This window comes from Microtus ochrogaster, chromosome 16 (assembly GCF_000317375.1).
Source record: "Microtus ochrogaster isolate Prairie Vole_2 chromosome 16, MicOch1.0, whole genome shotgun sequence".
Lineage (NCBI taxonomy): Eukaryota > Metazoa > Chordata > Mammalia > Rodentia > Cricetidae > Microtus > Microtus ochrogaster.
The window spans coordinates 55,434,366-55,456,707 of record NC_022018.1 but is presented as its reverse complement, the minus strand read 5'-3'; the positions used below and the strand labels follow the sequence as shown (position 1 = coordinate 55,456,707).

Sequence of the window (22,342 nt, the reverse complement as noted above, 5' to 3'; positions counted from 1 at the left end):
CACAGGCCTTTAATCCCAGCAGGTGGATCTCAGTGAGTTCATAGGCCAGCCTGGGCTACAAAAGGGGCTTCCAGGCCAGTCAGGCCAGGCCAGACAGGACTTAAATGGATAAACTCTGTCTCACACAGAGAAGCCCTGTCTTGAAAAACTAACCAACCAGCCAACCAATCAACCAACCAAACAAAAAGATGGCCCTCCTTTGAACACCTGAGGTGATTGCAAACCTTGGACTTGGAGTAGAATTGAAGGTAGGTGTTTTCAACCTTTTCTCAGCAGCAGAGTTGTGTTTTTTTTTTTCTTGACACCTGTATGGCTACCTCTCCAGCTCCATTTTCCTCAGTTATTCTCACCTGCGCTGGGGAGGCTAGGCTGTGGTATGCTCCTGTATTTGGTCAGTTCTAGTGTGGAGCCTGCCCGTTTCAGATACTTCTGAAAGACGGTTTGCTCACTCCATTGCTTGTTAACTGAAGTGATTAACTCTATTGGATCCATTGTGTGTATGTGTGTAGTTTATGGACAGACCTCGACAAGAAAAGAGGGCAGGAAATGGTGACAGGGTCACAAACCCAAGGAAGTCCGTTGTGAACTTTCTGGCTCTGATTTCAAGATATATTTACTATACCGTCTCCATCTTCTTTTTTAAAAGATTGATTTTATTTTTATATGTATTACGTGTGCGTGTAGTGTCCTTGGAAACCAGAAAAGGGCGGCAGATCTCGTGAAGCTGCAGTGAGATCCCGAAAGTCGGTGCTAGAACAGTCTCAGGTCCTCTCCAAGTGTGGGACTTGCTCTTCAACTGCCGAACCATCTCCACCTGTCTTCATTCTTTTCCCCTCCCTCCACTCACCCCACTTCCCGCCACGCTCCTGTCTCAGCCTCCAAGTGTTTGGGTTACAGGAGCAGAGGAAGTGCGGCAACAGGCGACCCTCGCTCCGGGAACCCCATGGGGTTTGCCTTAAGATTCCAACCTACACGGAAGGTGAAGGTGGTCACGGTGATGATCCCAGATCGTAGACTACAGCTCCCAGCATGCCGCGCCAACCGCCGAATCAAGTCTCGCGCGATGTGCTGCGGTATCGGGCTGGGCTGTGCTTTGGCTGCCGGCCGGCGGCAGTGCTTAGTCGGGAGAGTGAGTCCTGCGCTCACGATGGCTCGGCTTTGCTCAGCTCCTCAGCCTCTTGGGCCGTCTGGAGCCTCGGAACCTCTTTAGTGCCGGAGTTCGGGCCGCAGGCGGCGGGCGAGCAGGTGACGGGCCGCGACCTGGCGCTGCTGGAGGGGGCTTGAGCCCCGGGGCGCCGCGGCCTGGGGGCCGGGTGGGGGCCTCGAGCCCCTCTGAGATCTCCAGTGAGGCTCCGTGCACCCGCTCTCCGGGCATCCGCGGGCTTGGCCTCGAGGGGTGGGACCGTGGAATGATCCGGCCGGGCTTTATACATCCCGGAGGCTTTGTTTTGTACCTACTGAAGGAAAGACGTGGGCTTGGGGTCGCTGTGGGAGAGGTGAAGGGCGTGTGTCTGGCTTGCCGATGCCCTCGGGGCTGCGGTGGGCCCCAGTGAACTTGAAGAAAAATTCGGGTCAGTAATGCCTGCTGTGCAGTGCGGCGGAAGGGTTTTAAGGATAGTTTTGTTAAGAGGCGGTTACTGTTAGCCGGCGTTAGTAAGAGTGTGTTGGTCTTCGCTGCTGCATAGCCCATTTCTGTCGAGGGAAGATGCTATGTAATACGGCTTGTGATGGGAATGAACGAATGTACAGGGCATCGTTTGGTGGGCTTGGGAGCGCTGTACCAACCCTGGTTGTTTATTGTTATTAGAGCCTCTGGATGGAGTCTTCCTCGGAAGCTTTGCTAATTTGCAGCAGCTGGGCAATGCTCCTCATTACCATCTGTCTGTCCGCATAGTTCAGCGTCATTTCATTGTGGTAAGGCGTCTTCACTGTGTCTTGTCTTTACTTTCTCCGTTGTTAAGATGAGCCAGGGGGTGAACCGTTGAACTTTATCCTTTGGGGTGTGTTTGTCACACATTGGTTCTAGTGTATGTAAGTTTCAGCCTTATTAACAAGCCATAAATCGCTGAGAAGAGCAGCCCTGGAGTGATCATCCGCTGTTCAGCTTAAGAAAATGCCCTTTGTTATTTTTATTAGGTGGCAGGGACTCCGCTCCGAATTCTGTATAGAAAAAGCTCCTGGATCCCAGTCTTTCAATGGCTTCGAGACAACCAGAAGTGCCTGGTAAACAGAGTTCTTATTTGGTTAAGTCTGTTTTGCCTTTATTGATCTAAACTTATTTTCTCCAAATCATATGTTAACAGTTCTCCCATTTGCTACTAGGGAAGTAGTCAGATTGTCATCATTTTAATATTATCTCATTATCCTCCCAGCCACGCTCAGATCTTTACTTAGAGCCAATGCCCTTAAGTGTATGATAATACATTATACCAAAGGAGAAGAATTAACAGTATGTTTGTAAGGTGTGTCAGTGTGAATAAATTACCCTGTTTTGAGGGTGGTTAGTGTAGGACGGAGGTCTGGGCAAAAGATAGAATCACTGTTAAATCTAACTCAGTAAAAATGTTTGTGTCAACACTTAGTGTGTTCTCTTGGTTTGTGTTCTGCAGTACTGAAATCATTGGTTCCTCTTTGGACTGTTACCAGAAAGGAAGGTGATTTGTTTTTTGTTTCTTCTAGACAGGGTTTCTCTGTGGCTTTGGAGCCTGTCCTGAAACTAGCTCTGTAGATCAGGCTAGTCTCGAACTCACAGAGATCCGCCTGCCTCTGCCTCCTGAGTGCTGGGATTAAAGGCGTGCGCCACCATCGCCCGGTTTAAGGAAGGCGATTTGTAAATCAAGCTGAATCACTGAGTCATTCTCAGAAGTGTAGACTGTGTTGCCTGCCCATCTAATGTGAAGATTAAACAGTTTTTTTTCTTTATTTGTTCTTTGGAGACTGGGTCTTTCTCTGTGGTTTGTAGTTCTGGCTGTTTTGGAACTCTACTTGCTTGTTTGTTTTTCGAGACAGGATTTCTCTGTAGCTTAGTGGCCTGTCCTGGAACTAGCTTTTGTAGACCAGACTGACCTTGAGCTCACAGAGATCCTCCTGCCTCACCTCCCAAGTGCTGGGATTAAAGGTGTGAGCCACCACCACACCATCTTAAATAAAACATTTTGCAAATTGAGTTAAAAGTGGCTACTAAATCTGCATTTACTGCTCAAAAAGTGTTGTTTGTTTGTTTGTTTTGAGACAGTCTCACTTTGTAGACCTGGCTATCCTGAAACCCCAGAGATGCTCCTGCCTCTGCCTCCTGAGTGTAGGATTAAATGCATGTGTACCACGCCTGGTTCTTTGTAGGCACATGTTTCTTAGGTTAGCTAATGTTATCGTCATGGTTTTTATGAAGCCACTGGGAACAGTCTTGAACATGGTTCTGAAATTGCTCCCCAGTAGGTAGGTTAATGGAAGCGTCTCAATGTGTCTTAGAATCTCTTGTCTCAGCTAGGCGCACGCCTTTAATCCCAGCACTTGGGAGGCAGAGACTGGAGAATCTCTGTGAGTTCGAGGCCAGCTCTGGTCTATAATAGAGCTAGTTCCAGGCCAGGCTCCAAAGCTACTAAGAAACCAACCCTGTCTTGAAAAACAAAAACAAAAATCTCTTGCTTCTACCATTATGTGTGTCTTCCATTCATACTGCATAGCCATAAACTCATTGTAACCATGCAGAACTGTGGTGTCACACTCATTGGGTTAGTGCTTTGTAGCATGGACGCATGGAGTGGTGGGCACAAGGTGGGAGCCCTGGCTTGACTGTCTACTGCACACTAAGCTGTGTGATTGCTTGTGCTCTGTACTAGTTTCCTGGTTTCTGGGACATGGGAAGAGCATTTGTTTAGTGATGATTGGATACAAGGAGGGATGTTAGTGCCTGGTAATTTCTATTCGTCTATTTTAGTTGAGATACAATGCACATCTTGTAAATTCACCACTTACAGTGGGTAATGTAATGGCTGGTGTGTTCTTAAGGTTTGCATCTATCAAATTAACCTACTTACAGAGTATTTTCCTTCTCTCAGAAAGACTTTGCTCCCATTAGGAGTTACACCTCATTGCCCTCTCTCCCTGGCCCCTGGCAACGTCTTGGGTTTGTTAGTAGTTATTAATATTGGAAATAGTCACATGGTAGCTGTGGGTCTCCTTGCTGTCTAAGTGATCTCTCTGGGGTTTGGGACTTGCTGCCAGGCAGGCTGCTATCTTGAAGAATATGATTGTATAACAGGAAAGGATCACCTTGAAGGCAGGTTCTGGATCAGTAAACCAAAGTGAACCTTCTTGCTCCCTGTTGTGGCACAGCTGAGAGTGCCTTTGAAGCGTGGTGCTGACGTCACAGCTCTACATCCCAGCAGGCCTGTGGACAGGGCTGGCAGGATCAGGCTGGTAGTGCTGCTGAGAGCAGCTGTCAGTCATTTCTTTGGAAATGTTCAGTCATCAGAATACTAGAAACTGGAGGTGGTGCTAGGCTGTGAACTACTGCTTGTAGTTCTCTTTGTGGGGAGACAAAAGGCATGGGGTTTGTCGTAGACTTGGTCAGACCTCAGCCAGCTATTTTCTCTATGAACTAAGGCAGATCAGTTCACGCTAGGGTTTAGTTTCCTCATCAGATGAGACAGAGACAGGTAGAGTGAGGGGAAAAGAAAACAAGATACCTCAGCCACTTTATGTCCCTCTTAGTCTTGTATGTCTGCGAGTTTAGTGTAGAAGTTTCGAAATGAGATAGATTTGAGTTTTGACTGGAAATCATGCTTTGAAATTGAGACTTTGCACAGGTAAATTTAAACTGAGTTTAAGGTTCTTTAGTCTTTAAAAGTGGATTAGGTCCCGGTGTAGTGGTGCACGCCTGTAGTCCCAGCGCTTGGGAAGAACTGAGGCAGGAGGACTGACAGAATTTGAGGTCAGCTGTTATATATATATATAACAAGTTATATAGTGAGTACCAGCCAGGACTCCATAGCAAGACCCTATGAAAAAGGAGGAAAGAAAAGAGGATAGTGTTGAGTGGCTGTGTGGAGACTCCAGAGTGCAGTGGGTAAAGAAGGCAGTTAGCACTGCTATTACCCTCCCTTGAATGGATTCATAGCTGCCACAGACAAGCTGTCCCTATATAAATTTCGTAGCTTCCTTGTCTATAGATTATCTTTTTTTTAAAAAATATTTATTTATTTATTATGTATACAATATTCTGTCTCTGTGTATGCCTGCAGGCCAGAAGAGGGCACCAGACCCCATTACAGATGGTTGTGAGCCATCATGTGGTTGCTGGGAATTGAACTCAGGACCTTTGGAAGAGCAGGCAATGCTCTTAACCTCTGAGCCATCTCTCCAGCCCTCTACAGATTATCTTAAAGCCACTAGTATGTTGAGTTGATATCCCATATTGACAGGTGTCTCTGTTCTTAGCTCTTGCGTCCAGTGGGCCTCTAGGCAAGATGTCCCTGCCCATCGGGGTGTGCCGCCGGGCATTCAGCTATGATGATGCCCTAGAGGACCCTGCGCCCATGACTCCTCCTCCATCGGACATGGGCAGTATCCCCTGGAAGCCAGTGATTCCAGAGCGCAAGTATCAGCATCTTGACAAGGTACCTTACCCTGCTGACGACTTCTGAACTCTCACCCCTTTGTTCTCCTGCTCCAGAAGCCTTCAGTGAGTCTCTGTCCCCATAGGGTCGGGCAGTAGTTGTTCCCTTTGTGGATCTTTTACACTTCTCGCTTTTTTTAAAAATTCAAAACTTGAGCCGGGTGATGGTGGCGCACGCCTTTAATCCCAGCACTCGGGAGGCAGAGGCAGGCCCATCTCTGTGAGTTCGAGACCAGCCTGATCTACAGAGCTAGTTCCAGGATAGGCTCCAAAGCCACAGAGAAACCCTGTCTCAAAAAACCAAAAAAAAAAAAAAAAAGCCAACTCCCGAACCTTTGAATACCTGAGTTCTGATGAATTCTGCTTACCTCTTTGGAGCTTCTCTGTTATCTAGCCAGAGCATTATTGGAATATTTGCATAACAATGAGCTAGTGGGGGAATAGGACCCGAGTCTAAATATGCTTAATTTATGTTGTATACACTTTTTCCACTCATAACCTGATTACTCTTAGGTAGTCATTTTTTATGTACAAAACGAAGTTTTACACTGTGGGATATTTTACTTCCTCTTGTGTTATCGCAGCATTCTAAAGGTTTCAGACTTTGGGGCACTCTGGGTGTTTAGGGTTTTGGATAGTGATGCTCAGCCTGTATTCTATTGCTGCATTAAGCTGAAGGTTTGGCAGAGTCCAAAAAAATCCTTTAAAAGTTGTTCTTTTGTTTGTTTGTTTTTGGTTTTTCGAGACAGGGTTTCTCTGTAGCCTTGGGACCTGTCCTGGAACTAGCTCTTGTAGACCAGGCTGCCCTCGAACTCACAGAGATCCGCCTGCCTCTGCCTCCTGAGTGCTGGGATTAAAGGCGTGCGCCACCACTGCCCGGCTCTAAAACCTGGTTTTGTGATTGCCGTAAGCACAGTCTCTTGAACGCCTGCTGTACTGTTGCTTTTCCTTTTCTGTTTCCCTTGTTACACTTGCAGAACAGGGACTTCTTTCTAAGAAGCATTCCCCACTGCTCTGTGGAGAGCTCTGTAGTATCAGTTGTCTGTGGGAATCTGATCCAGGTGGCTGTTGAAGAGAAAATGTTCTAAAGACTGGGAAGCCAGCCGGGTGGTGCTGGCACACACCTTTAATCCCAGCACACTGAGTCAGGTGAATCTCTGTGAGTTTGAGGCCAGTCTGGTCTACAGAGAGAGTTCCAAGATAGCCAGGGCTACACTGAGAAACCCTGTCTTGAAAAACAAAAACCCCAAATGAAAATAAAGACAGTTGTAAGAACGGTGGCAACCTGTGTACAGACGGTCTTGAGTCTGAGGCCAGCATGGGCTTCATACAATGGTCTCCACCCAAAGCAAAGACCTCAGGTAACAACTCCAATAAAAATCTACACAAAAACAAACTGTAGCTGTTTCCAAGGCTGGTGCAGGAGGATTGCCTGCTTGGGTTACACAGTAAATTCAGGCAAGTCCAGGCAACTTAATGAGGTCTTGTCTCAAAATAGATGTTAAAAAATAGGCAGGGATGTACTCGGTGGTAGAGTGCTTGCTGAGGGTCATCCCTCAGCCTGGGGGTGTGCAGGGGAGACTATTGTGTGAGCCTTTGTGCAGTGGTCTGGCAGTACTTGCTGGCCCAGCCTCCTTTCCTGTTGCTCTAATAAAATGTTCTGGCAGAGGCAGCTTCAGGGAGAAGGGCTCATAAAGCTCCCAGTTCAAGTACGGTTCATCCTGTGGGCAAGGGAAGGTGGAGGAGCTTGAAGGAGTGAGCTACATCTCATTCAGAGTCAGGGGATAGAGAGGGAATGTATGCTGATGCTCTATTCGTTTCCCCAGCTTATCCAGCCCAGGAACCCCCCTGCCCAGGGAATGGTGCCATCTCTAATAAAGATTGGTCTTCCCACATCAATTAAGAGAATCAAGATAACCTCTCACAGACACTCACTCACAAAGGCTAATGCTCATCTAGATGATTCTTCCTAGGTGTGCTTAAAGGCCTCTCTCTTGGTGGTGTTAGGCTCTGTCAAGTTAACACTGTTCACACTAATCATCGCACTTGGGAGTTTGTTAGAAACCTAATTTTTACTTAAAAATCTTATTATTTTAGAACCCAGGGCGTCAGACATGCTGGGCTAGAGACAAATTCCTTTTTCTTTTGATACAGGGTCTCACTCTGTAGTTCAGGTTGGCTTTGAACTCACGGCAGTCTTTAACCTTCAGAGTGCTGGGACTACAGATGGGTGTCACCATACTTTGTTTATGTGGTCCTCGAGATGGAGCCCTTGTGTCTCACCTGACAGCCTAGACCTGCCAAGTAGCCTGAAATGTATTTAGCCAGTACTCAGGTGACTGATGCGTGGTCAAGCCTGAGGGAATATTCTGCTCAGGCTGAATAAGGCTCAGTGGTTGGCATATGGTCAGTGCTTTGTAAGAAGTGTCTCTTCTATTTTGTTTCTGTTTTCCCTGTTTGTTCTTTCTTTCCTCCGTCCCGCATTAATTTTCCCTCTGTTTTGGTAGGTATTCCATCCTTGCCTTGACCTCACTGTGTAGCCCAGACTAGAGTTGAACCCACACCAGTCCTCCTGCCTCAGCCCCTCTAGCCCTGGGATTACATGTGTGTACCACAAGACCAATGTTACATCTGTAGTCTTATGGGCAGACAGTCTGGAAAGTTAGGTCTCAGGGCTCCAAATTCTGCCTCTCCTGTGTGATTCCAGGCTCTTCCCCTAAGGTCTTTTCCTGTTGTCACTGGACTAGTAGAGGCTTCAAATCTTTCTTCTCTTACAGGTTACATGTTCTTGTAACTCTTCTCTTAAGAAGTAAGTTTAGGCTAGGCGGTGGTGGCATACGCCTTTAATCCCAGCACTTGGGTGGCAGAGGCAGGCAGATCTCTGTGAGCTCGAGGCCAGCCGGTCTTCAGAGTGAGTCAGGGCTAAACTGAAAAACCCTGTCTTGAAAAACCAAAAAAAAAAAAGGAAAGACAGACAAAGAAAAGAAGTAGTTTAGGTGTGACTCCTGCTCATGTGCCTCCTTACCTTTCTTGAACAGACAGAGGAAGGAGCGGCCAGTGTCTCTTCCCTTGCTGTGACTCCATCAACAGCCACTGACAGTTCAGACAAGGCCCCTGTGGTGAAGGCCAAAGCTACCCATATCATCATGAATTCCCTGATCACAAGTAAGCGCCCTTGGGTCTCAGCAGAGGAACTGAGGGAGGGAGTGCTTGCGCCTCAGCTGCAGCTGGTTCTCAGACCTGCTTTCGTGGGGCCCCACATTCGCCTGGCTGCTGAACCTCATCGAGGAGGAAGATTTCTGCCTGTTAAGCATCTCATTGGCTTCATCCTGCTGTTGCTTGATACAGCCTCATTTTCCTGGACTGACCAGTATGGTTACTTTACTAGATATGACACCCCACTTTCTGAAATAGGGAATCTAGCTGGCAGGTCGATGTTAAGGTTGAATAGTTCATTAGCAGGAGCTTTGGATCCACTGCTGTTACTGCCTGGGTGTGTTGCTAGAGAAGGTGGCACACTGGAGGACAGCCCTCTGGCCTTGCACTGCTATACACGTTTTTTTGGTTTTGAGACAGAATCTTGCTGTGTGCTCTCACTGGCTTTAAACTCAAAGCAGTGCTCGTGCCTCAGAGTTCTTATGGCTAGTATTGCTCATATACTACTGTACTCAGCTACTTTTTAAAAAATTTACAGCCGTGCCGTGGTGGCGCACGCCTTTAATCCCAGCACTTGGGAGGCAGAGGCAGGCGAATCTCTGTGAGTTCGAGACCAGCCTGGTCTACAGAGCTAGTTCCAGGACAGGAACCAAAGCCACAGAAAAACCCTGTCTTGAAAAACCAAAAATAAATAAATAAATAAATTTACATATGCATTTAAAAATAATTTATATTTTCACAAACAAATTTTGATAATGCTGATCAAGGCCTTGAACATGATGGTCCACCAGGAGGGAGACCAGGTTTGGCGCCTCAGTTTCTTTAATTTTTAGAATGTTATTGATGGTCCTAATGAGGCTTAATGAGAGCTTTTTATCTTTTTAAGCTTTTTTTTTTTACATTTTTTAAATTTATGTATATAGTATGTGTGTGTGAGAGTGGGGGTGTGAGAGGCCAGAAGGCGACATCAGATCCTCTAGAGCTAGGGTTACAGTTGTGAGCCACCCAGTATGGGTGCTGAGATCTGAGCTCGGGTCGTCTGGAAGAGGAGTAAATGCTTTTTAACCTTTTCTTAAACTTCTGTCACAATTGCCTAAGCTTCTTCCTTCTCAAGGGCTGTCCTAGTTGGTGTGGGGAGTTAATTATTCAGTGCACGGCTCTGCATGTCAGCAGTAATACCTGTGCCAGGGCAGAGGTGCACAGAACTTCTCCTTGGTTGGCCTGTATTTTCCTCTCCAGGAGGGGATCAGTGTGTCTTGGTCACTTCTGGAAAGTTGACTCAGAAAGTCAGAGTCCAGACCCCCTTTGTTTCTCTGTGATTGCACCACCGGAATAGCAGCTACTACTTGTGTTCTGTAGCTTGACCATTCTGGCGTTAGGAGGGCACAGCTGTTGTGGCTTCTGAGGCTACCAGACATGCTCATGGTACACAAATATACTTGCAGGCAGCACACCTGTTACATAAAAAGGAAGTGGAGTGTGTAGATCCCAAAGTCTGTTGGTGTGGGGACTGTTCACAGCTGCCATGCTCGTGTTTAGTGTGAAAACATTTATTTATTTTTTATTTTTTTAATATTTATTTACTTATTCATTATGGATACAACATTCTTTCTGTGTGTATGTCTGCATGCAGGCCAGAAGAGGGCACCAGAACTCATTACAGATGGTTGTAAGCCACCATGTGGTTGCCAGGAATTGAACTCACGACCTTTGGAAGAGCAGGCAATGCTCTTAACCCCTGAGCCATCTCTCCAGCCCCTAGTGTGAAAACTTTGTACCTTAAGAAAAAAATCTGTCTTAAACACACACAAACAAAAAGAAAAGAAAAAGAAAAAAACATCTCTTCTTGTTCATTCCATAGTGAGTGACTTGTGAAATAACAAATAATAAACCAAGCTAAAAGAACATTGTTAGCTAGGGCAGGAACAGCAACAGGCAGATCATGTGTAAGAAATGTGGGGTCTGTAGACCTTGGCTAGTTTAAGGCAGGTGGCTGTGTTATGAATCTGACTGGTACCTTGGGGACAGCTGGCAGGAATGTGACCTGCTTCTCTTTGACAAATTTTCTGTGCAAGTGCTAAGTCTCTTAGGAGCTTAGTGATTTGGGAATTCTTACTGTGTCTGGATGCCGGGGCCTCCTGGCCTGTTGCTGAATGTGAGGGTGTTATGGAGTCTAAGTGAGAGGAGGTGAGGCATTCAGCATCCCTGTCGGGCAGCTTGCTTTTTAGTATGCTGTGAGGAAAGGCTGCACCTGAGGGTCAGAATTGCCGTGCCAGGGCCTGTCTGGGGGCACCCTTACTCTCACGAGGCAGTGTGGCCTCTTCTGGGAAGAACAGCAGAGAGTACTGTTGTCCTGGTTAGGAGCTGAGCGTGACTCTTCTCTCTTTTCAGAACAGACCCAGGAGAGCATCCAGCGTTTTGAGCAGCAGGCAGGACTGAGAGATGCTGGCTACACACCCCACAAGGGCCTCACCACTGAGGAGACCAAGTACCTCCGAGTGGCAGAAGCACTCCATGTAAGCAACCAGTGTTGTTCATGGCTTGAAATATGGCTATGTATGGTTTAGAAGTTTACAGCTCAGCTGTTAGGCAACTAAGAGTGACAAGATAATGGGCAAAGGGACCAGGACTGCCCTGCTAAGGTGCACTCCTTGCTGAAGGCCTGCACTCCTGCAGATACTTTGTTGTTTTTTTTTTTTTTTTTTTTGGTTTTTTGAGACAGGGTTTCTCTGTGGTTTTGGAGCCTGTCCTGGAACTAGCTCTGTAGACCAGGCTGGTCTCGAACTCACAGAGATCCACCTGCCTCTGCCTCCCAAGTGCTGGGATTAAAGGCGTGCGCCACCACCGCCCAGCTCTGCAGATACTTTGTAAAGTGTTCACATGGATCTTTAGAGAGGTCTCTTCGTACTGAATGGTGTTCTGTGACTTACGCATTCACATCATCTTGACATTGATCCTTGGAGGTAGATACTACATTCTGTTTTGTAAATAAAGAAGATACTGGAGAGAGAAATCAGTCAGTAAGGTGCTTGCTATGAAGCATGAGGATCAATCCCTAGAAACCATGTATAAAGCTGGATATGATGGATGATCCATGCTGGCTGCCTCAGTGCTAGGGAGATAAAGATAGGTGTATTCCTGGAGTTTGCTGGCCAGCCTACTCTACTCAGCTCCAGATTGCAGTGAAAGATATCTCAAAGAACACAGTGGTGCCAGACAGTGTGCATGGTTTTACTCCCAGCACTTGGAGGCAGATGTAGGCAGGCATCTGTGAATTCAAGCCTGGTTTACATAGCGAGTTCCAAGACAGCCAGAGCTTACATAGTGGGACCCTGTCTCAAAATAACCCAAACCAACAAGGTAGGTGGCTTTTGAATAGTGACACAAGTTGATCTCCATATGCACTCCTACCCCGTGTGCACACCTTCTCTCCCACAGTTCATATACACATGCAGGCACTCATGCACATAAAAAATAAGTAAGGAAAGAAAGAAAGCAGGGCAGTAGTCGCGCATGCCTTTAATCCCAGCATTCAGGAGAGAGAGGCAGGTAAGCAGATCTTTGAGTTTGAGGCCAACCCGATCTACAAAGGGAGTTCCAGATCAGCTTGGGCTATTGGGCTGTTATACAGAGAAACCCTATACAAAAAACCAAAACCAAAACAAAACAAAAAACCCAAAGAAACAAAAAAAACTATATATATGCTTTTATTTATTTATTTTAAAGAAAAAGCTGGGTGGTGGTGGCATACGCCTTTAATCCCAGAACTCAGGTCAGAGAAACCTGTCTGGAAGAAAATAAAGCACAAAACAAAACCGAAGTAGCCATGGCAAGTTCCTGTGGGCATAGGAAGAACATAAAAAACATCAGGAGAGGGGCTGGAGAGATGGCTCAGCGGTTAAGAGCATTGTCTGTTCTTCCAAAGGTCCTGAGTTCAATTCCCAGCAACCACATGGTGGCTCACAACCATCTGTAATGAGGTTTGGTGCCCTCTTCTGGCCTGCAGGCATATATGTACACAGGATATTATATACATAATAAATAAATAAATATTAAAAAAAAACATCAGGAGATGGCACACAGTGTGTATGGGGGGACGGGGGAGCTATGTGGTGACTGGATGGGCTGCATTGTGGAATGAACATTCCGATGAATCTACAGGCTAAGTTTAAAAGCCACTGCTGTGAGAAATCAGTCTTGAACTGGTGTCCATCTGAGCTTCTTGGGGAGTGTTCAGTTTTTACCATTCATCTTGCCAACTTACACAGATTGATGTGTTGAGAAAGTGAGCTTAGGTCCAGCAGAGGCATAGCCCTTATGGAGGACAGACATACTACTATGGAGCTTCAACTTAGACATAGACCTCTGACTCTCCCAGCTAGTGTACTGGCACTATTTTAACAATGGTGTGGAGGTGGTTACGGGAGAGGAAGGAGAATGAGGTAGGTTTCTTAGCATTTCACTACAGAGGACAGACAGCAGGTCCGAATCTTAGCTTTGAAGGTCTGAGCAGTGCGGGGGTTTTACTGAAGTACAGGAGCAGAATTGAAGGCCAGACCTAAGGGCATCTCTTCCCTTAAATGAATTGGCTTTTTTGGACACATAAGTGGTAGTGCACAGCTTGTAGCATGAGTGTAAGGTGCTGTGGAGCACAGTTCCATCGAAACATGAAGTCCATACGGTGTGGGAAAGACAGAATCTCTCCTGCCTGAAGTTAGGATGTGCATCGGAGTGCATACACTGACTGTGCAGCTCTGTCTGCTCTCCTCTGAAAGTCTCTTCTCACCGTCTGAACAGAAACTAAAGCTACAGAGTGGAGAGACAACAAAGGACGAGAAGCAGCCTGCATCGACCCAGTCCACCCCGAGCAGCACCCCTCACTCTTCCCCTAAGCAGAAATCCAGGTGAGTCCTTCCTTTAGGGAAGCCAGTGCTGAGGTGGTACTGGCCTCCAGCCTGTGGAAGACACTTCTCATGATATAGGAAAAGGACATTCAGAAATACATATTTAAGCCGGGCGGTGGTGGCGCACGCCATTAATCCCAGCACTTGGGAGGCAGAGGCAGGCGGATCTCTGTGAGTTCGAGACCAGCCTGGTCTACAGAGCTAGTTCCAGGACAGGCTCCAAAACCACAGAGAAACCTTGTCTCGAAAAACCAAAAAAAAAAAAAAAAAAAACCAGAAATACATATTTACTTCTCTGTTCCAGAAGCTGGTTCCCCTCTGGCTCTTCCACAGCTTTACCTGGCCCGAATCCTCAAACCATGGATCCTGGGAATGGAAATGACAAGAACTCAGTAGACAAGTGGAGCCTCTTTGGACCACGGCCCCTGCAGAGGTCTGACTCTGGTAAGAGCTGCTTCAGAAAGAGCAGCGAGGCCCTGGCTGGTGTATGGGCTAGGGGCTATAATCATTTGCTTTTCCTTAGCAGGTTTTGCCATCCAGGCTTACAAAGGTGCCCCGAAACCCTCTCCTATGGAGCTAATGCGTGCCCAAGCCACACGAGTAGGTGAAGATCCAGCAACCTTCAAGCCGCCTAAGATGGATATCCCAGTGGTAGAAGGGAAGAAACAACCACCTCGGATCCATAATCTCAAACCCCGTGACCTGAATGTGCTCACACCCACTGGCTTCTAGAATGCTTTCTGTCCAGGGTCTGTGGTTTTCCCTGGGCTCTGACATAGGAGTTACATAGTTAACTGGAGGCCTGAGTGACATTGTGCAGATTGTCCTTGTGTGCAACCATTTTGCACTGCTTTCAGGTTGGTAGAATATGTCAGTGGTGCTGAGTGACCTCACCTTTTTTAATCATTTATCCTAGGGAAGGACTTTGACCCTTGCTCTCCTAGATAAATAAGTGCTGGTGTGCTGGATTCCTTTTCCTTGATCAACATGGGCAGTTACAAATCATGATAGAGGTGCCCACCAACTCATCTGGACAGCCATGGCTTCCTGACATGCTTTTTAGCCTTGTGAGCGGGCCTGGACTTGTCTGAGAGACCACACTTGGCAGGGCCACAAGTTCTTTGTCTTGATTAGTCCGGTGTACACTTTGTCCTCCTCGGCCCCTGTAGTTGAAGGCCTGCTTACTTGCTGTGTCACAGAACAAACACTAGTCTCACATGGCCTCTTTTGCACTTTAACAGGAAATTAATTGAACTGAGTCTACTGGTTTCATACTGATGATTTCCCCCTCCACCCCATTGGGGATTGAACCTAGGGTCTTGCTCTACCAAGTTAGTTTCACCCTAGTTCCTGGATCTTAAGCTTTTCTTAGTTATGTGTGTTTTGTTTTATGAGACAGGGTCTCGCTATGTAGGCTTGGCTAGGCTGGAACTCACTCATTAGACTCAAAGAGAAGATCTACTGCCCCTGCCTCCCTGTGCTGGGATTAAAGGCATTCACCACCACACCCAGCTAAAACTTTTGTTAGAGATGATAAGTACAATTGGATTATAGTCTTCAGGTTGACCTGAATTTGGTGTCACCTTATTCTGGTAACTTTGAGACCATTTTCCACCAAGTTAGCCTCATCTGTTCGGTAACGCATCTTACTGAGGAGAGGAAGCAAGAAAATTGCTTTTCTCTCTTCTCATTGTCCACAGGTCTGCTGGTCTTGGACACTGTCACAGCTGCTTGCTAGATCATTTTAGATAGTAGTCTGTTTACATAATAACCTTCTCACAGGGAAGCTCTGGAGTCTCAGATTGTTGTAAAAATTAATTTATTTGTGTTATCTTGTATTGACAATAAAAATCTTTACTACTTTCTCAAACCCAGGTCTCTCATGTCCATTCTGCCTGCCCAGTAGTGGAGCCGGAGCTTTGTAAACTTGGTGCCTTTTGATATAACTTTTGACATCAGATGTTTCATTAACAGGCTCTAATTTTGTTTCTTTGCCTGCTTTGTTATATTAGCTTTAATTAACTGGCCACAGAGCAATATTCATAGGCAATATGAAAAGTCTAATTAGAATGTGCTGTATTCAGGAAACACTCTTTCCAGAAACAGGCTGTTAGTACCTTGACTGATGTAACACTGATGAAGATTGTTCAGCAGAAGGGGGTCTTCACATCTTGAATGGAAATGTTGGACATATAGTGCATATTGTATTGCCTATTTCAAAAACATAAATAATTTAATAAAAAATATATACACCTTGTATATTTAAGCCATATTTGAATAGGCTAGGATAAGGATTATAAAAAAAGATACTGAGGAGTTATAAAGTTATTACAGCCTACTGATAGGTTTGGTCCTATGATATTCCTAACTACTGTTCATACTTAAGAGCTTCTAAGTAGCTGGCCACAATCAGGAGGTATTCTTGGTACTCAGTGCTTAGAAGTCTGGCTGCCTCAGTGCTGTGGGGCAGGCTCTGTGTCGGGGTTCAAGTCCGCAGCATAGAAGAGCAGCAGCTTCAGCAAGTGCACTTTGTCTTGGAGCTGGGGGACTAGAGGTTCTCCCAGCATGTGTATTAGGCGGCTGCGGAAGGCCTCGATCTGCTTCTCCACATCCACCACAGTGATGTCATCTCCTTGCTGGGGCTTGGGCTTGATTCTTTTGATGATCAAGTCTTTCCGATCAATCACTGAACTCCGTAGGTGCTCTGTAAGAGGGAAGGAGTCAAACATCTGCTTTTTGTTCCTTGGGATTCAAAAGTTAAAGTCTAACTTGGTAAGTAAGGCCTGGTGCTTGGCTACTAGGAGACAAAAGGTCATGTGAGTTACCGTGGGAACCCCAGTTCTTAAAGGTTTGTGTTCTTGCCTCAACACTGATGTAAAAAAAAATGTTGCTGGGCAAGGCAGTCATGACTAAATAGACCCTGTCTCAAAAAAGGAAAAAAGAAAAAAGAGCTTCTAAAAGGTGTATTTGTATGTGTATGCCATGTGTGTGCAGGTGCCCAAAGAGGCCAGAGGAGAACATCAGATTGAACTGGTGTTTCAAGACAGCTATGAGCTGCCTGACGGGGTGCTGGGAACTGAACTGCAGTTCTCTGGAAGAGCAGGAAATGGTCTTAACCTGTCGAGCAATCTTGCCAAGAAACTTTATACAATCAAAATCAAAAGTATTTTAGTTTCTTTGATTTAAACAACTCTACTAAAAACTATAATAACCACTTAGGGAGAAATTCATGTGGATTAATTTTTTTTACTACTTAGTGTATGTATTGGGTGTGCCTTTCACTGAGGGTGCTAAAACATGCACACACCATACAACTGTGTACTGTGGCCTGACAGTGCACCCTTTGACACATCTAGTTGTAAGGACTGGGTTAAAGTGGAAAGTGCTTATCTAGCATGCAGGATTCTTCAGTTTACTCTCTAGCACCACAACCCCAGACTGCTGTAGTTACAAGAGTATGCAACAGAAAGAAAAGACCCTTGTCTGCCCCCAACCAGGCAGACAAGCAGGCTGAAATAAGGCAATGGTGATGCAAGATTTGCTACTTTTTCTCATACAAGAATAATCCATCCTAAGTTACATATCACCAGCATTGTAGAGAAGTGAACCTAGACACCCATGTGTAGCTCACCCTATAATCCAGGTCTTAGGAGGCCACGGCAGGAGGATAGCCATGAGTTAAGGACCAGCCTGGGCTAGAGACAGAGACTTTAATTTAGTGCTAGTATTTTAAAATGTCCTGCACAGTACTTTTGGTTCCAGGCTGAGCAGGTTTATGAGTTCTCTTTGCTTTCTACATAACAATCACCAAGTTAAAGTCAACCTCAACATGGGCATGGGCAAGTAAAATTTCCTCATTACTCTGAGAATAATCTAATGACAGGATGATCAATAATGCAGCATGTATTTCCTGAGATCGAGAACATTTACTATTGTAACCTGGTTTAATCAACAAAAATAAGCTATCAACACATACACTCTTCATATTGCCCAGTCCTGGGACTGAACCGTGGCCTTGCATGTGCTAGGCCAGCGCTTTATTGCTGATCCTCAGCCCTCCAATACCACCTCTTTCTAATTCAGAATCTTGCAGGGGATCAAACGTTATATTTAACATTCATATGCTTTAGCTGCTCTTTAGTTGGGAACAGTACTTTTGATAGGGAAAGGTCATTCGTTAAAAATGGTCTCTGTTCCAGCAAGTCAATTTGACACTTGAATCATTGGGGAGGAGGGACTCTGAATTGAGAAAATGTTTCTGTAAGATTGGTCTGTAGGGCATTTTCTTGAGTGATCAGTGTGAGTGATACCATCCCTGGAGGTGGTCCTGGGTGTTGTAAGAAAGCAAGCTCAAGCTGGGTATGGTGGCGCGCACCTTTAATCCAGCACTCAGGAGGCAGAGGCAGGTGGATCTGTAAATCCGAGGCCGGCCTGGTCTACAGAGCAAGTTCAGGACAGCCAGGGCTGTTACAAAGAGAAACACGGGCAGGAAGCTGAGGTAGGGGAAGCATGTCAGTAAGCAGCAGCAGCAGCAGCACTCCTCCATGGCCTCTGCTCCAGTTCCTGCTTCCCAGTTCCCCTGGATGCTGGGCTGTGATAGGAGGTGTAAATGAAATGAGCCCTTGCCTCTCCAAGCTGCTATTGGTCATAGAGTTCTATCCCAGCAATAGAAACCTTGATCAGGGCAGCCATCAGTCTGGGTTTGTGGGGTCCTTCCTTGAGATCAGAACAAGGTCACAGGCTGTGGGAAGAACAGCATGAGGCTGTGTTCTCCATCCAATGTGTCCAGGGGAAATGCCCCATTTCTCCTGTGATGTTACTGTTTTCTGTCAGGTGTGGTGGTGTATTCCTGTAAATCTAGCGCCTAGAAGCCTGAGGCAGGAAAACTAAATTCAGTTCAAGCTGAATTTAGTTCCAGACCATGTTGAAATACAAAAACAAAGCCGGGTAATGGTGGTGCATAACTTTAATTCCAGCACTTTTAGGGAGGCAGAGGCAGGTGGATCTTTGTGAGCTTGGGGCCAGCCTGATGTACAGAGCGAGTTCTAGGACAGGCTCCAAAGCTACACAGAGAAACCCTGTCTCAAAACGAAACAAAATAAAACACCCCCCCCCCCAACAAAGTCCGAAAGAAAAAAAAACTATGTACTTAGTACTTTGATTTAAACAATTTTAGTGACAAGGTCTCCTATATCACAGGCTGGCCTTAACTTGATAAGCAGCCAAGGGTGACCTTGAATTTCTGGTTCTGCTTCCATCTGAATGCTAGTCCGTGCTAGGACTGAACCCAGGATTCCAAGAATGCTTGGAAAGCACTCAACCAACTGAGCCATAGTCCCAAACTTCCTAATTATTTATTAACTTGCCAGTTCTTCAGCTTTACCAGGGTTCTCATTAATTAATCCCTGCCTAATAAAATCATTCTCACTTGATGAAGTTATTCGACTATGATCCTTGCTAACATGTGCAGTCTGCATGTTACCCAGTCTAACTTTCCAGCAACTCTGAACGGCACTGTTTCATAGACTTTAAGATTCCCTCTCTGCAGTACTGGGGATCGAACCCAGGGACTCACACATTCAAAGCAAATGCTCTAACCCTGAGCTACAACCCGATCCATTTTAAGGCCACTCACATCTTGTTACAGACATGCTCTGTATTTGTGCTTTACTGACAGCTGTTTGCAATGTTGCTAGTCTGTGAACAACTGACTCAACAAATGTGCTCTGAGAAGCCAGGGTTCTCATGATATGATGGCTTTTGCTTACCTACACAACTTCCTCACTGGGAGGACCACTGTATTACCACCAGCTGTAAAAAAGTAAGGACGTTTCCTAATCACCACAGTGATCCAGCTGTGCTCTCTATAGTTATAAACAAGGAATAGTGCTTTAAATTTTTATTTTGTTATTATTATTATTATTTTGAGACAGGGTTTCTCTGTAGCTTTGGAGTTTGTCCTGGAACTAGCTCTTGTAGACCAGGCTGGCCTTGAACTCACATAAAGGTGTGTGCCGCCATCGCCTGTTTTTTTGAGACAGGGTCTCACTGTATAGCCCTGGCTGTCTTAGAACTCACTCTGTAGACCAGGCTGGCCTCTAGTTCACAGAGATCCATCCGCTTTTGCCTCCTGCGTGCTGAATTAAAGGAGTGTGTCACCACCACCCGACTTCTTGCTTCTGTTTTTAAAACGTTTTAAAAATTGCTTATTTTTATTTTATGTGTGGGTGTTTTGTTTGCATCTCTGTCTGTTGACCACATATGTACTGTTCCTAGAGGACAGAAGAGGGCATTGGGTTACCACGTGGGTTCTGGGAATCAAACCTGGGCCCTCTATAGGAGCAACAAGTGCTCGTAATCATTAAGCCATCTTTCCAGCTTATATAATTTTTTTTTGTTTTTCGAGACAGGGTTTCTCTGTAGCTTTGGTGCCTGTCCCAGAACTAGCTCTTTATTATTTTTGAGACACATTTTTACTATGTAGCCTTCAATTCTTCATCCTTCTGCCTCAGCTTCCTGGGTGCTGGAATTAGAGGCCAGCGTCACCACACCGGCCTAGAACAATGCATTACTTAGGTGAACAAGTGAGAATTATCTGACAAGCTGTCCTTTTTGATAATGTCCACTGTGAGACTTCTCACAGGGCCTGCTTGTGAGCAAGTGTCCCTTACCTCTCAGCACATGCTGATAACTGGACAACAGGAACTGCAGATGTTCAACCAGCTCATCCCATGTCTGCCACTGGGTTTTATCTGACTGCAGAGATAGTAAAAGCAGCAGGTAATGAATGCTTGCCCAGTTAGAGGTCCCAGTTACAGCGCAGTTTCCAAAGCTCTTCCATGATGGCCAAACAGCAGGAAGGAAAGATGCTCTGGGCGAGGAGCTGAAGCAGAAAGGCAAGTACCTGACACTTGAGCAGCGATGTGGAGTTGTTCAGAAAGTAGAGGGCCTGGGCCAGAGACAAGGGGAGGCGGGTGGGCGTCTCACAGCTGTGGAGAAAGATGATCTCTAACACCTTGCAGCGCAGAAGGTGGCTTTCCATAGTAGTGAAGAACATCTCCCTGTATGGAGAAGAGGGCGTTAGGCACAAGTACACTCAGAGACTCTACAGTTTGCCCTGGATGCTCCGACATGTAATGGAGGTCTACAAACACAGGCTGCAGACAGAAATGGATTTGTTGATGAAGTAATAACTTACAGGACGAGGGTACAGCCTGACATCTGAAAAAGACAGAGGCAGGTATCCTGGTGCACATCCAGGGAGGAGGCAGGAGGATTATGAGCTTGAGGCCTGTGCTTCAGAATGCTGTCTGCCACTGAGACGGACCTCAGACTTTAAGTTTCTGAGTTTTTCATCAGAGATGATATATTCAAGGGAAACAGAATATCTTTAAAAGACATAAAGTACTTAGTAATTAGGAACTGTTTTAAAAAATGGTGAAATAAAACAAAATCAAGATAAATAAAACAATGTAGCAAGCCTGGCATGGTTGTGCACACCTTTAAACCTAGCACTTGAGTCAGAGGCAGGAGGATTTCTGTGAGTTCGAGGCCAGCCTGGTCTACAAAGCTAGTTACAGGACAGCCAGGGCTGTTACACACAGAAACCCTGTCTTAAGCCCTCATCCCACTCCCTAAAAATCAACAACAATGTAGGTAGGTAGATTCTCTTGCCTCAGGCTTGAGTGCTGAGATCACAGGCTTCAAACAACCAGGCCCAACTCTCATTTACTAGAAGTTTCCTTATGTATTTAGCTACATAATGTTCCATCATGTTCAGGTATCATAATAAGTATTTATTCATATCCCTTGTATGGATGTTTGGTTGTTTCCAATATTTTACAATTGTAAACATCATTGTAGTGAATATCCTCATGCACATGTTTCATTATTATCCCAGCACTCAGGAGGCAAAGGCCAGGAGATCTCTAAGTTCGAGGAGAGCCTGATCTCTAGGAATACACAGAGAAACCAAAACCAAACCAAACCAAACAAACAAACAAGCAAAAAAGGTAAACTCTGGCATGCAAATATGGTTCTGTCAGACACTGCCAAATACTCCTACATTTCTAAGGTTTGCATCATTTTTGCATTCTCATCAGGAATTAATTAACACCTGTTTTCTTGAAACCTTCTTTTTTGAGATGGGGTTTCTCTGTGTAACAGTCCTAGCTGTTCTGGAAATCTCTTTGTAGACCAGGCAGGCCTCGAACTCAAAGAGATCTGCCTGCCTCTGCCTCTAAAATGCTGGGATTAAAGGTGTGTGCCACCACCGCCTGGCTTTTCAAAACCTCTTTAATAGAGAATATTATTGATCCTATTATTTTTTTCCCTATTTGGATATGTAAGAAATGGTATCTCATTTTACTTTCTAAAAACGATGACGTTGAACATCATAGGCGAAGACAATTACTGACTGTTATGTGCTACCAACAAGCCACTGGAAAATGACAGGTCAGGCATTTGTCAGGACTCATGAATACCATCTATGTAAATCTGCATAGTTATAAAAATAACTGCAGCTGGGCGATGGTGGCGCATGCCTTTAATCCCAGCACTCGGGAGGCAGAGGCAGGCGGATCCCTGTGAGTTCGAGACCAGCCTGGTCTACAGAGCTAGTTCCAGGACAGGCTCCAAAGCCACAGAGAAACCCTGTCTCGAAAAA

General features: G+C 45.7%; 2 protein-coding genes across 10 annotated transcripts in view; one reads left to right on the top strand and one right to left on the bottom strand.

Annotated features, from left to right (window-relative positions):
• Positions 1–1,095: 1,095 nt before the first annotated feature.
• Positions 1,096–15,545, top strand: Kiaa1191 (KIAA1191 ortholog). 9 transcript variants are annotated; one of them, XM_026782890.1, is made up of 9 exons: positions 1,139–1,245; positions 1,808–1,914; positions 2,137–2,223; positions 5,440–5,618; positions 8,656–8,782; positions 11,165–11,289; positions 13,571–13,677; positions 13,985–14,121; positions 14,204–15,545. In XM_026782890.1, exons 3-9 carry the CDS (start codon positions 2,196–2,198, stop codon positions 14,407–14,409), a joined length of 909 nt encoding a protein of 302 aa, XP_026638691.1. In that variant the 5' UTR covers positions 1,139–1,245; positions 1,808–1,914; positions 2,137–2,195; the 3' UTR covers positions 14,410–15,545. The 9 variants fall into 9 exon arrangements, with proteins under 9 accessions (XP_026638696.1, XP_026638692.1, XP_026638694.1 ...); XM_026782888.1 differs by having other exon boundaries at positions 14,201–15,545; XM_005355198.2 differs by having other exon boundaries at positions 1,146–1,245; positions 13,982–14,121.
• Positions 15,546–15,921: 376 nt separating this feature from the next.
• Positions 15,922–22,342, bottom strand: part of Simc1 (SUMO interacting motifs containing 1) — a 36,118-nt gene continuing 29,697 nt past the window's right edge. Inside the window, exons 8-10 of the mRNA XM_005355202.2 lie at positions 20,582–20,738; positions 20,349–20,433; positions 15,922–16,381 (exon numbers count right to left, since the gene is read on the bottom strand). Of these exons, the coding sequence (XP_005355259.1) occupies positions 16,131–16,381; positions 20,349–20,433; positions 20,582–20,738 (493 nt within the window). The 3' untranslated portion in view covers positions 15,922–16,130. The remainder of the gene's footprint in view (positions 16,382–20,348; positions 20,434–20,581; positions 20,739–22,342) is intronic.

Bases quoted from the DNA above. Each gene is read 5' to 3' on its own strand.
- Kiaa1191 (XM_026782887.1), top strand. From the start codon at position 2,196: ATGGCTTCGAGACAACCAGAAGTGCCTG. The intron at 8,783-11,164 runs GTAAGCGCCCTT...CTCTCTTTTCAG, and splicing joins CATGAATTCCCTGATCACAA to AACAGACCCAGGAGAGCATC. The intron at 14,122-14,200 runs GTAAGAGCTGCT...GCTTTTCCTTAG, and splicing joins CCTGCAGAGGTCTGACTCTG to CAGGTTTTGCCATCCAGGCT.